This window comes from Rhinolophus ferrumequinum, chromosome 8 (genome assembly GCF_004115265.2).
Source record: "Rhinolophus ferrumequinum isolate MPI-CBG mRhiFer1 chromosome 8, mRhiFer1_v1.p, whole genome shotgun sequence".
Lineage (NCBI taxonomy): Eukaryota > Metazoa > Chordata > Mammalia > Chiroptera > Rhinolophidae > Rhinolophus > Rhinolophus ferrumequinum.
This window is the reverse complement of record NC_046291.1, coordinates 12,030,531-12,045,186: the sequence shown is the minus strand read 5'-3', so window position 1 is coordinate 12,045,186 and position 14,656 is coordinate 12,030,531. Positions and strand designations below refer to the sequence as shown.

Sequence of the window (14,656 nt, the reverse complement as noted above, 5' to 3'; positions counted from 1 at the left end):
ACAATTAGAATACAATGAACATTATGGCTTGGCGACCCCATAGGTTTTTCTGTACGCATTATGGGTAGGAGCATGTGCAGAAAAAAACTAGTTACACAGCCTGCATATGTCAATCAAATGACCTCAGTCTATAAGTCAGATGGATGTCACATCTGCTGTGAGAAAATTTACCTACCCTTTCCTACATAAGAAAAAGCTAACCTGAAGTTAGGTGCAGTAGTCTACCCCCGGCAGCTTCTCTGCCAGCGCCTTTATTCTTGAATAAACTTTCTAACTTCTATTCCTTTGGAGTCTGGTAAATTCTTTCACATTCTGTGAAGACCAGGGGTATCTAAAAGACAATATATTCTCTATAAGTAAAAGGACTTATTTTACTCCGTATTTGGAGGAGCTTGTAATGCAGTCAACCTCTTATTATTTGTATATTCGATACAAGTTTGGTGAATAGATGCTGCTCTCATAATACATATAACAACCTTAGGATTTTTGTATTTCAAAGCAAGCTTCTACTAAGATTAGGAGAATTAATCTTAACTGCTGTAGATATTTAAAACTTTCTAAGAATTTACTAATGACAAGTGATTCCTGGATGATACACAATTCACTGCCCTCTTGATATTTGCTAGATTGACAAGATGGTTCTCATTATTTTCACTAAACTTTTAGAATAAAGGTGGCAATCTTGATTAGAGGAATCATGACATTATCATTAACAAAAGACAGCCACTGCAGGGAAAATTTTTTTCTTGATTGATGTTGGAAGATTCTTCTACTAGTAACTTCTAATGTAAATATAATTAGTAATATAAGTTTAAGCATTTCACAAAGAGCACACTACTTGCAATTTCAAAATCAAATTCATTCCTAGGGGCAATATTCCCCCACTCACTCTTTGCGTTAAGTGTCCAAAGTGAAGCTCTTAATTCAAAAGAATACATAAAATCTTTCCCCAAAATGACAATTCAAATATTTAATGATTACTTGCAACAAGCAAAGCAGGATGCTAGGCACTATGGGGGATACAAGATGCATTCAGCCACTGTATAATCTCTATGGGAAAGGGAGAAAAGAGCATCCTAATAATAGTACTCATGTGACCACAATACGAAGTAGAATACACTGACTAGCACTAGAAAAGTCATGAGGTTCAAAGGAGGGTCACACAATGAGAATTAGAACATTTTCATAATTTCATACATAAAGAAAATTTGGTACATGTTCAAGCAAATAAAAATTTCATCTAAATTTGGCTTCATGTTTAAAAAATACATTCTTTGTTTAAATACTCTTTAATTTTTTTTTTTAAAATAAAACAACGTAGAAAATCAGGATTTTTCTGAGTACAAAGTAATGCCATTAAAAAAAATGGTAGCTTTTTACCTACTGGTTGAAAAGGGAAACAGAAAGCAAAAAGTAGGATCACAGAAGGATAATATGAATTATCGTTTGTAAATTACTCGATTCCCAATGGTTAAGACAATAAGATACACACTAAAAGCCATCATAGCAAAAGTACCTTAGTTAAACTGAACAATGGGGATATGGACAGAATAAGTGGTAAAACATATATAAAGTACGGCAATTTTTTGTTTTCTTGAATACCAAGGAAAAAAAGAATTACCATTGTGCAAGGTCACACACAGTATCTAGTATCCAGTACTCTGACAAACTCCAGTCCCAAAAAAAACAGAGGTATGTATGCAACCTAAAAATTACACTGTGGTTTTAAATGGTAAAACACACTCTGTTTAAACAGTGGTTAGATTCAGTAATTAACTTGGGTAGATAGAAGTATTACCTACATACAGAAGACAAAACACATCTCGGCAGTTCATGGATATAAACCACGATGGTTTCCATTTAACTGCTAGTATTATTCTTAAAGGTTCTTTTCAACACACAATTATTGACTGCCAACTATGTGAAGAGGCGGGAGACCCAAAGATGGATGAAACAGGTCCTTGCTTGTTCATTCACTTATTTAATATACTAAAAGAGTATCACTAGAAAATACAACAGAAAACAAGACAGACAGGGGCACCTGCACTCACAGTACTTATAAGTCTACTCAACAATGTAAATGGAAATAGCTGGTGTTTAACATGGGTGAACTTGCTAAGTAACACTTTAAACTTGGCTCTCCAGGAACATCTTTTCTAATCCTTTCCAAGTAGAAGCTACTCAACTTCCTTCCTACGCACCTCATATCCTATGGTTGCTATCCTCCTGATTCTCTAATAATCCCTATTCCCCACCTTATCCCCAACAATTTCTTCCTTTTGTGATGACTCTTCTGTATCATATCCATCAAGTAACTCTTCCACATCATATTCAAGAGTTTGTACACCTAGCTCACAGCCTTTCTCTTCTCACTCCTGTCATCACCTTCAGCAATGCCAATATTAATCCAATGGGTTCTCAGTTTCTTCCAGCAACTTTAAGTTAGAAAAAAGAGTAAGACAAGATGGCAGGAGAATGAAAGATAACTAGCAATGAAGCATTGAAAATGGCACTCCTACTAAACCTTTTACTCCAACTTCTCCACTTCAGTCTCTTTTCAAAGATAAAAATCAACGACTGCCACCACCCACAGAATAAAAGCTATGCCCCCCCACAATGATTTTCAAAATTTAATCCAAATAACTACCATTCTCATTTCCTACAAATGCACTTAAAGTTCTTTATGTGCCATCTATAATGATCTACCTCACCAATACTCACACCTCCCTGCCTTTTTCGCTCATGCCATTTTCCCAACTGAGACTGTCTTTTGCCTTTGTTCATTCACATGATGAATCTTTAATAACCCTATAAAGCTCATCAAAAGTGAGCTCCTCTTTCTACCGTGTCCTGAATTCCTCAGGGGAAAACAATTCCCCTTCAAATCTGATGATTACCTCTCTAAAACTGGGGCTTCCTGCGGATAGGTAGGCATGGTGTCTTAATTATTTTTGGGTGGCTGCAACATGGAGACACTCAGTATCTGTGGGCCTCTGAATCTGTCTTTGCTAACAAAAACCTTATTGCTGAGTGTTTCTATCAACGTCCTTCATAATTCACTGCAATCATTATATTTATAACATATTTCGTACATAAATGCCATTAAAAAATCTCTCTACATTCATTCAATTTGCCTAGAAAGGAAGGAAAAGTACTAAAAAGCTTGATTATAAAAACTAAGTCTGTTTAATTGGCCTACAAAATAGTCTTGAGTTTACCATAAAATTACCAACTTCATTTCCACATGTAATTAGTACCCTCACATAAACATCTTAATTTACCTACAAATAAACATAAAATCTGAAACTCTAGCTCTTCTCATTTTCCATCTAAAACTGGGGAGAAAAATTAATACATTAAAACAATAGTATACATAAAGATATCATTTTCAGCAAATGAGACCCTATATACAAAAAATAAACAGTAGAGTGTTATTGCATAAAGACTTTAGTTTACAAAAAAAAAAAAAAAAAATCATCCAAATAAGAAAATCACTTAAAAATTGAAAACTATTCCCTCTCAAGGCTTCCAATTCTCTGCCTGTAAAACAAAGAGCCTAGAATTGAGCAGAATTAGAAGGCACAGACTCAAGTATGTAAGTCCAAAACGTGAGTTCTGCAAAGGCAGGGATCTTTGATAGATGGCAAATGCTTAGTAGACCAGTGCCTGTCACATCATAGGTCCTCAAAAGGCAGTTTTCTGAATGAATGAAAGTGAGCAGGATAAAGCTCCTCTTATTCTGTCTTCTTCCCATCCAATCATATTATTTAAGAACAGGGTGTATGAATAGAAAGATTTTGGAAGCCACTGAAATAAGTGTTCTTTTTATCAATAAGAGTTAAAGTCAACATCTTTCTTGTTCAGCTGTTTTCTAAGAGGAAAACAAACCTTCAAAAGCATAAGAATTAACTTTTATAAAGCTCTTTTAAGAGGCTGCCATGTATTCAATTATTACTATAGAGTAATAATTTGAAAGAGAAAAGGAAATTAAGCATATAGCAAATCTAAGAGAACTGTTAAGCATCACAGAATTGAGATGAAGTTCTTGACACATTAAAACAAAAGAAAGTTTCTCCCTTGACAATTAAAAATGGAAAAGTTTTTATTCTAAACACATATGTATTATGATACAGGAATGAACAATGGTAAACTGCAAAAACTATGATCTTTCTAAATCTTAATAACCCCAAGTTGTCAAGACATGTAATCATGATACAGTTTTAAGGCTCATTTAGGCTAACAAAATGAACCCCAATCTCATTTTATAAATTAATAATCTGAAGTTCAAAAAGTCTAGTAATTGTTCAAGACTGTAAGTGGAGAATTAGGCCTAAAGTCCAGTCCTCCCTACTTTCTACCCAGTACTTTTCCACTGAATTTACTTCTAAGTTATTTCTTACTATTAAACATGGAATGCTCAACAGTGGGTAGAAGAAAAAGCACGCCTTTAGTTACTGTACTATGAGTTTAGAGACTGTCAAGTTTGAACCCCAAATAGGAATTTCTAAAAGAAGATGCCCCCCCAAACAAAACATTTTAAATCTTGAAAATTTTATTTGTCAATTATACCTCAACAAATCTGTAGAAAAAATTCTTAAGAAACAACTCAACCCTTACCTAACCCTACCCACAAGTAACAATTGATTATCCCTATTTCTGAATTTAAAATGGTCTTTTCTCTCTCTGTCTCTCACACAAACACACACGAAAAACCACAATTCAGATAAATAAATGTTGAAATTTATAATTTACGGTTAGAGCTGACTTTAACCACTAACACTCGAGACATTTTTCAGTCTCCACTGTAATCCTCAAACTACGTGAAATGTTTAAATTCATCGGGGTTCATTCAATAGGGAGTCTTCGTTTCTTTCTTCTTTGTTATTTCACCTATTTACAAGGCTTTAAATATCATCTAAATGCTCAGAATTCCCAAATTTACATTTTCAGTCCAAACTTCTCAGAGAACTGGATTTGCATATGCAATTTCATGGGCATCTTATTAATTAACCTGTCCAAATAGAGCTCCCTTTTTTACTCCAAATCAAAAAATGGAATCACCAAGTTGTTCAAGAGCCCCAAACCTAGAAATCTCTTGGATTCTTCCCTTTTCTTTATTCTCTATAATCAGTCTGCAGGTAAAATCTACATCCGAAATGTATCTTGAATCTGAAAACTTTCCTCAATCCCCACTGTCTCTGCACTCCTGCAAGATCACCATCGTCGTTGACCTGAACTATTGGATTACTCCTTTCTCTTCCTCTCTCTTAACTCTTGGGCCCTCTAACTCATTTACCACATAGCATCCAGAGGAATATTTTAAAAACCTACATCAAATCCTATCACCGTCATGCTTAAAATCCTTGAATGGTTTCCGGATATACATATAATTAAGGACGAAGCCCGTATATGCTGGCTTCAAGGCTTGGCATGATCCGGCTTCTGCTTCTCTTTCCAATCTCAGCCTTGTTGCACTCTTCCCCACTGCCAATTCTTAATTTCCCATTCAGAACAGTCCTCGCCCTCCCACCCCCAATTTCTCTAGTACAGGACTTGACAAAAGATGGCCTGCTGTCTTTTAAAATAGTTTTCTTGGAATGCTACCACACCCACTCACCACTATGGTCTATTGCTGTCCACGTGCTACAACAGAAGACTGAGGAGCCCCGACAGAGAACAAATGGCTCAGGAAGCTGAAAATATGAACTATCTGGTCCTTTATACAAAAAAATGTTTGATAGGTATTCTGTTTGCCTGGAACGCTCTTCAACCCACTTTTTTCATGAGCACCTTTCTCATTCACATCCCAGTTTAAACATCACCACTTCCTCAAAGAGCCCTTTGAGCTGAGTAGCTTCCCTCATCATTTTTCTCTATCACTATATCCTGATTTCTTCATTATATTTTATAACTAAACATTTGTTTACTTGTTTATCTGTTCTATGGGTGTAAAGATCAGATGCATTCTATTTACCAATAGATTTCTAACACTTAAGTCGGAGCCTGGCAAATAATAAATACTTTTGAATGTTGAATTCTATGGTAAGTCTTATATGGACACTTTTGAGACTTTTATAAAATAATCTGTAATTTAAAAATTCTTAAAATTGAAAAGTAGAACTTTTTTTCTCCAATATAACCATGCTTTTAAAGCTATTTAAAAGAAAAATGTTAAAGAAAATATAATCCCTGTGAATTCTGAAACGTTTTCGTATTTACTAAAATAAGTCAAGATTTTTCTTATGGCGAGGCACAAAGGCCACATGACACCCTCAGTTTTGCTTTGTGGTCTTGACAAAGTCACTGAATTCCTTTGGGGCTCAGTTCCCTCAAAGGGAACATTCCTCTAGGATAGGAAGAAAATACTACCAAGTAAGAGAAACAGCACTTAGCTTTTCTACGCCTGCTTCAATTTTGTGAACTTATTTCCAAAGCCAATAATCAGCTACTTTCATCCCAAAGATGTGTCCTCCCTTCACCTGCCCTCTGGCGGTACGTAGCATTCTACTTTATCAAAATGTTCACTATTCTCATCTTGAAATCAGGGTACCAACAAACTATAATAAACCCATATCCATGTAAAAACTACTTCCTTTGAATTCTTCAACACGAAAGATAGATTCCAGCTGCACTAAAAGGTTCAGTTCCGTAGAAAATAACTTTGTTAAAATACATACACACACGTGCGCACGCACACACACACACACACACACACACAATTATTAGTTACGCAGTTCAGCTGACTGCTAAAAGCAAAGCGAACAAAAATCTGATGAACGCACCACGTAGTATGCTTTCGAAACAGAAAGGGATATATGGGATATATTCTGTGAGACTGAAGGTGGTTACTGTGGTACCACAGAACCCTAAACCATTCCTTTGCCTTCCATCCAGAAGGTAGGAAGTTGAGACAGGTAACAGATTTTCATGCAAACCACACTTGAGCATATTTTATCGGACACCTTCCTAAAAGTCTCATTTGGCAGAATGTGAGACTTCCTAAATCAGGGGACATTTTAGGCTACTATTGTCTGATGGCCCTGCCTGTCAGCTAATAGGCTTCTCTTGGTAGTGTCTCCTTCATACAATAGTACTGTATTTATACAGTGAAGTTTTTCATAGAGTAAAAATGAAATGGAAAACACAAAAATGAAAGGACAGATACTAGCAGAAATTCTAAAACTTAATTCAACCGAAACAAATCAATCACTAGATATGATGTAATGGCTATTTCCTAGTCAGAAACTGACACTTTAAGCTGGTCAAATGAGTGTTAGCGAAAGAAAAATGTTAAAGAACATTTTCAGATACTGTTGATATATATCATTAATGTCTGTGTAAAAAAAATAAACTTAAGAATTGAGCACATATATTTTTAACTTCTTTAGTACAATCAACCTGAATACACGTTCTCTGCAATATATTACAGGGCACTGCCTGCATTTTGAAATGACAGTTAATCTTAGATCTAGGACCACTTTAAGCAACTTAAAATATGCTAAAGCTCTCACAGTTACCAGGGAGTTATTTATTAACATGACTTCAATTTCTACCTAACCATGTCGCAGAGTTCAAAAATCAATCACTTAATCACTGACCTCACAACTCTGGCCTCCCCTCGTCTCCTCACTTTTTAGACAAGCCAATTCTCAATCCTAGCACAGTAACTACAGATGCTTTTTTCGGCATCTGTGCCCAGAGCTGAAAAGCACTGCTTAAAAAAAAAAACAAAACAAAATATTCACACATTTAGGCCATTTCCTACTGAGCTATCTTTCCCCTCACTTGGCTATTCCTTAGCATATTCCCCACGGGATATTCCAGGTCTCTTCAGCTCATTTTTGTTTTAGAACTAAATAATCTCAGAACTATTACTGCCAATTCCTTCACTTTAATTATATAAACCAAGACCTAGAATGTGAAGGACTATAGGTTTCCAAACACTGAGCCAATGTCTTTGAAGCCCCCTATGCACCCTCAGTGACAGCCTATTTAGTGCACCTTAGTCCACTCGCTATGCCCCAGGAGCAGATCTACAGAGAAGTCAAGGACTCAGCCTGCAGCCACACTGACTGAAAACTGTTCCATCTAGGCCACTTAGTAGCTACATGCATTTGGACAAATCACCAATTCTCTGTGCCTCAGTTTTTTCACTTGTAAAGCAGAGATTAACAGTAGTACCTGGCTCATCGGCTTGTGACCATTAACTAAGTTAATACATGTAAAAGCCTTAGAACTGGACCTAGCACACAGTAATTAAGAGTTAGTCGTGATCATCTTCAGTCCCTACAGAACCTCTGGCAAATGAGAACAAGTCCCTCTTCTACCTTTACTTCTCCAGTGTTCCCAATTCCATGCTCTCTCCACATCCAAGACCTCAGTTGTCCCAATCTTCTCCCCTTTAAGATCTTTAAGCAAAATTCTTCTACTCTATTTTTCTTCTTTCATTCGATACCAAGCTTCTTAAATCAGTCTTCTTTATTTCCCACGCCTACTTAACTGCAGTTTGCTTTTGAAGATTCATCCCTTGACTCTGGAATTTTCGTTCTCTACACTCCAATACTTATTCCTCAATATATGCTACCAAATGCCACATCTTGTCACTTTTGAGTTCCTGCCCCAGCTGTAAACCTGTGCACCTCTAAACGTGATATTCCTTGAGCTCCTTATTATGATCTCACACTCAATTTTCCTCACACATAAAATAATTTCTAAGGTGCCTGACAACTATAAAAATTTCCAATATAATCTAAAATAAAATCTATCATCTCCTCTACCCGTTCCAAATCAGTTTTCCACTATAACTTCATAGTGTTTCTACTGGTGGCACCATAAATTCTCCCAGTAACCAAATTCCATCTAGTCTTACTTCAGAATTTCTGACATCATCCATTCATTTCTAGCCTACCGCTTTACTCAGATTTTTCCGGGTTCCTCTTGCTTCTAGCAAACATCTTCCCAATTCTACATTTTTATCATTCCCATCTTAATCTTCCTAAAATAGTCTGTCTCATTATCATCCACTTAAACACCTCCAATAAATGTCCACTGTTGATTAAGTCCAAATTCCTTAGCTTGACATTCAAGTTTTTCTCCAATTTGTTCCCAAACTATTTTTGCAACACTATAATCCACTAATCGCCACAAATTATTATATATCTCAAACTCTACTTACCACCTAAGTGTACCCAACTTATTTCTATATAATCATGTGACATCTGCCATCCCTGAAACGCCTTCCACGTTGTTCACTTATATCCCAAATTTGTCATGGCTCAGTCCAATTGGATCCTTCCCCAGGAAATCTGACAGCCCAGGGTAATCTCTCCTTCATCAGAATTCCTAAGCCATGTATTGCCTATACAACTCATTTACCGCTTAATTATATAATGCCTCACACTTAGCTAAATGTGTGTAGCATGTCTCACATCAGAGTACAAACAAACCTAGCAAGGGATGGTTATCATACACCTCTTTGCATCCACTGTATTTTCCTAAAAGTTGTGCACAGTAGGCACTTAACAAAAACTGTTGGTTGCGTGAAGAACACAATCAACTGCTTTATGAAATACTAGCTACCTGCTCATGTAACCCCACTTAAGAGAAAGGATTTGCAGAAGGAATAGTAGAAATAGAAAGTGACTATTTTGTAACCACTAGAGTAATAATGATTCATGCAAGAATCATCAATGGATGCTAAAACCATCACATGAAAGTTTCTCGGGGAACAGGATATTTACACAGTCTCAAAATATATCTGAACAAATTACTTAAGAATTACAAAGGGAAAAAAAGGTACCTTTACAGTGGAGATATCTGGCGGACACCAAGTGATCAAAGTTAACATCACCAATAATGGGATAAACTGACATCATGTGCCTCCTGATGTGATGCACTGAGGACACAACATCACTTATGTATTATTCCTGCCAAAAATGCATAACCTGAAACTAGTCATGAGGAAACAATCAGACAAACCAAAAACTGAGGGACAATCTACAAAAACTAACCTATACTCTTCAAAAATGTCAACGTGCTGAAAGACAAAGAAAGGCTGTGATCCTGGATTGGATCCTGGATCAGAAAACAAACTGCTATAAAGGACATCACTGCTACACAGGACAACTGGTGAATTTGTATGTGGACTGTATTAGATAACAGTATTATATTAATGTTAAACTGCCTGATTTTGAACATTGTTCTTTGGTTAAGTAAGAGAATTTCCTTGTTCTTAGGAGAAACATTCCAAAGTATTTGAGGGTAAGTAAATCTAAAACTTATTCTCTAATTGTTCAGCAATAATATCATAATAGTAATAACAAGTATCATAAAAAGATTGGCCAAAATATGGCAAAATGTTAACAACTGGTGAATCTACAATAAAAGAGATCATTGTACTATTGGTGCAACTTTTCCATTTTTTCAAAATAAAATTTAAAAAATGAATACCCTAATACCACACAAAAACTTTGAGAAGTTTTTATTTATCTGTGGTATTTACATTTTATCTAACAATCTTAAAGCAAGACATACTTGCAGTGGAAGAGTTTGCTCTATAAAAACATGTTCTAAAAAAACAAATACATCTTTTTTGAACCAAAGAACCATTTTATAATGTTAACAGCCCACCATTGTATTGTTTTTAATTCACATTTCTGTAATAAAACTCAGTTAAAATGAATCAAGTCAATTTCAAATGGTGAAAAGTCTTAAGACAATATTTTTTAAACCATGTAGTTTTATTATTTTCAAATAAACAGAGAAAGTAGAGAAAGCTAAAATGGGCTGATTAAGCATTTTAAGGAGAAATGATTATTTGTAATTAGCATTAATAAATAAGCATTTGTAAATTACTGCAAGTTTTCTTCCTTAATTATATAGAAAATATTTATTACAGATCACAAATTTCATCCTCTTTCAATTATCAAAAATTCTGATTCAGATGATTAAGTTTTGAGTGAGGTTTTAGAATACAGTCATTAATTGATTATTATTTCTATAGGCTATCTGGAGGCTTTAAAAACAATACTTTTAGTCAAAGTAAAATATGGTATATAAGGATTTTCTAGATTCAATATAATTAGCAATAGTCCTTTAAAGTTGGATACCTTATTTATGAGATGTTCGGTAACAACTTCTCTTAGTCCAGTGTAGAGCTTTTCTCCATGTTTATGCAAAACCATTGTATATGCATTTCTATAGAGCTCCTCAAAACTAAGACCACTGTTATTCTTACGCTGGATTTCTTGAATTGCATTTTTCAGAAGGTCCCAAATGCTGTTTACATATTTTTCATCCATGGTCATCTGTAATATCCAAGAGAGAGAAAGAGACAAAAACAAAAACAAAAACCAATGGTTGAAAATCTGTATTTGTCCATATAAATATTTTATTATATGGCTATGAAGACAAAGCTGTATGACTTATAAGGATGTTAACAATCTGTTTTAACAGAAATAAAGGGATACATTTAAAAATAGTTTTTAGAGCTGATAGAAGCAATTTTTAAAAAATCCTTTAAGATCTCCCTCCTCTCTTATCTGAAGCGGAACCCTCCACTTTAAATAAAGTCATAATCTCTGATGTTAATACTTGCTCTAGCCAGAAGTGTTAAGATGTCTTTCCCCTAAGTTTATTTAGTAGAACACAAACTCAGGGATTTCCTCTCTTGGAGATTTTACAGAGATGGGAGACTTGCAACTAAAAACAAAACAAGCAAACAAACAAACAAGAAAAAAACAAAAGCCCACTATATATTCATTGTTTAACCTAGCATTCTCTCATTTTCCTCCTTTCCCAGCTCAGACTTCATGGTCCATCATTTCTTACTAGCTTGTACACATTCATAAGTCACTTGCCCCTCTCTTCCTCCAAAATACATGCTATTCTAAATCTCACATGCCCACCTACTCTTTACCTGCACCCAAGTAGCTGAAAGTAAATGAAGAATAACATACATACACCCATATTTGATTCATCTGTTTAAATTCAGGATCACTAATCAAAAGTAGGCCCTTAAGCAATCCTGCAATCCTATTTTTCAAGTCTACTGACCCAACTCTCCTAGACGTTTTGACACCTCCTCCTCCATCCGCATTCTAGGATGACGACCTGCTTCCTGTTCCACTAAGAAAACAGAAACAACCTGAAGAGAAACTGCACAAACTCTGACCATATCCACTAACATACCTGATTGCATACCAATATAACCTGCTAGTTCTTGTGCTCATAGTGCCAAGTTCTTATATTCAAATTATAGCACAGGGACCAGAAACATAAGCAAACTCTAGGATCTTGTTAGAAATGCAGAATTTCAGACCCCAACCCAGACTGCAGAACCAAATCTGCATTTTAACAAGAACCCCAAATGATCCCTATATAGAATGAAGCTGAACAATACTGCTGCTCTAGCTCCATCCCAACTCACCTATTCAAGGACACCCCCCCAGCAATCTCCCTTCCCAGCCTCATCAAATTTTTCCTCTGCTAGATAATTTCCATCTGCATTCAAAATTATTCACTCCCTATCTTAAAAACAAACAAACAAATCCTCACAACCCCATGTTTTCCCACCACCACCTAATTTCTCTTTTCCATTTACAACAAAATCATGGGGCAGAGGAGGAGAAATATTCTATGTTGCTGTCTCCAAGTCCTATTCTTCCCACCATATCTTGAATCCACGCTAGAAAGGATTTGATCTCTACCATTTCACTGAAATTACTCGAGAAGATCACCAGTGACTTCCCCATTGCTAAGTCTAACGGTCCCAGTCTGAGTTATGTTCCTTGACGTATAGGGCAGCAGTCGTAAGAGCTGATCACTCCTACTCCTTCAAACAGATTTCTCACTTGCCTTGCAAGCACTGCAGTCTCATTTTCTTCCTATTCTACTAGCTTCTATGTCAGTCTGCTTACCGGTTCTTACGCATCACCACAACCTCCAACCCTAAGGCTCAGGTTCTAAATCTCATGTCTACCGAAAGTTTTTAAAAGGTGAAGTTGATCTCATCTAGTCTCATGGTTTTAAGTTAACCTCAAATTTTATATATTTAGCCATTTCTCCTTAATATATTCAGCTACCTACTCAATGTTTCTACTTGAATACCTACTAGACACCTCAAACTTATCAAGTCTAAAAGAGAAACCCTAATTTTTTCCCGAGTCTGCTTCTCCTGCAGTCTTCTCCAACCAAGCAAATGTCCAATCCATTCTGTCATTTGCTAATGCCAAAAAGCTTGTAAACCTTTTTACGCCCTTACCTCACTTCTACTCCTACAGGAAATTCTATTGTCTCTACCTTCAGAATGTACCAGAATCTAACTCTTTCTCACCTCTCCCACTGTTAACAAGCCTCGTCCAAACCACCATCATCTCTCAGATTACTGCAACAGCCTCCTAACTGGTCTGTTTCTGCTTTTGGCCCAATATCATAGAGCAGTCAGATGACCTTCTGAAAACATAAATCAAATCATGTCACTCGTCTGTTCACAGCCCTCAAGTGACTTTTCATTTCTCTAGGAGTTCGAATCAAAGTCTTACACTATCCTATAAAAGCCTTATTTGATCTGATAATCTCTCTGACTTTAGCTAGTCTTCCTCCTGCTCACTGTTCCAGCCACACCAGCCTCCTTGCTATTCCCTGGAATCTATCAAATTCACTTTGAGGCATTTGTATTTGCTCCTCTCTCTGAAATGCTCTTCCCCTGGATATCTTCATGGCTCATTCACTTGTCAACCTCAAAACTCTGCTCGTCACCTTAAAATGAAGTTTTACCTGCCCACTCTATTTAAAAGAGCAACTGCCTCCTACTGGGGACCCCCACAGTCCAACCCCACATTCCTTATTTCTTTTCCTGGCCTCCCTCATCCCAGCTAAATGTCAGCTCTATGAAGGCAGGGTTTTATTTTTCACTGCCGAATCTTTTAACCACTATAATAAAATCATACTTAGCAAATAACAGGCACTTACTTATACTTGTTGATTGATTTTCTGCTCATCTCTGACTAAGTAACCCTTTATATACCACATAAAATTTACAAGTTCTGCATTCACATCCTGGGAAACCCTGCAACAATTACTCATCAGCTTCACACATACTTCTGACCTGAACTGGATAGAAATTACTAAACTGACAGAATCTACCTCAAAGAGCGCAGGAAGAAACTTTTAAGGTTGATGGATATGCTTATTGCATAAATTATGGTGATGGTTTCACAGATGAATACTTACCTCCAAATTCATCAGGTTGCATATATTAAATATAGTTTTTTTCTATGTCAATTATACCTCAATAAACTGATGTTAAAAAAAAAAGAATCCACTGCAAGCCATGTCCAATGGGTATGAATGCAAAAGAGGAAGGAGTAGGTAGGCAAAACAGTTCTTTCAGTCACTCCATCAATAAACTACCAGCTCAATTATCAATAAAGAGGATTCGTAAATAGAAGTCTTATTACTCTAATCTTTTCTGGAGAGCTTGAAAAGAAACTTTTTAAGAGAACAACTTCTTTCCTGTTACTCAAATCTTATTCAAATCCCAGGTCTATCAGACTTTTCTGAAATGGTCTTAATTTAGTCCTACACCTAAACTACTATCTATTTTTTGTCAGATCCATATAAAATACAAGTAAGATATATCTCTTTATAACTTTTC

At 36.0% G+C, this 14,656-nt stretch overlaps 1 protein-coding gene across 2 annotated transcripts in view; it reads right to left on the bottom strand.

The window, feature by feature from the left end:
* Positions 1-14,656, bottom strand: part of CUL3 (cullin 3) — a 90,172-nt gene that overhangs the window by 57,402 nt on the left and 18,114 nt on the right. The window contains exon 2 of one of the 2 annotated variants that reach the window (XM_033112067.1): positions 11,109-11,306. The exons of the other annotated variant lie outside the window; for it this stretch is intronic. Coding sequence (XP_032967958.1) covers positions 11,109-11,306 — 198 coding nt within the window. The remainder of the gene's footprint in view (positions 1-11,108; positions 11,307-14,656) is intronic. 2 annotated transcript variants of the gene reach the window in all.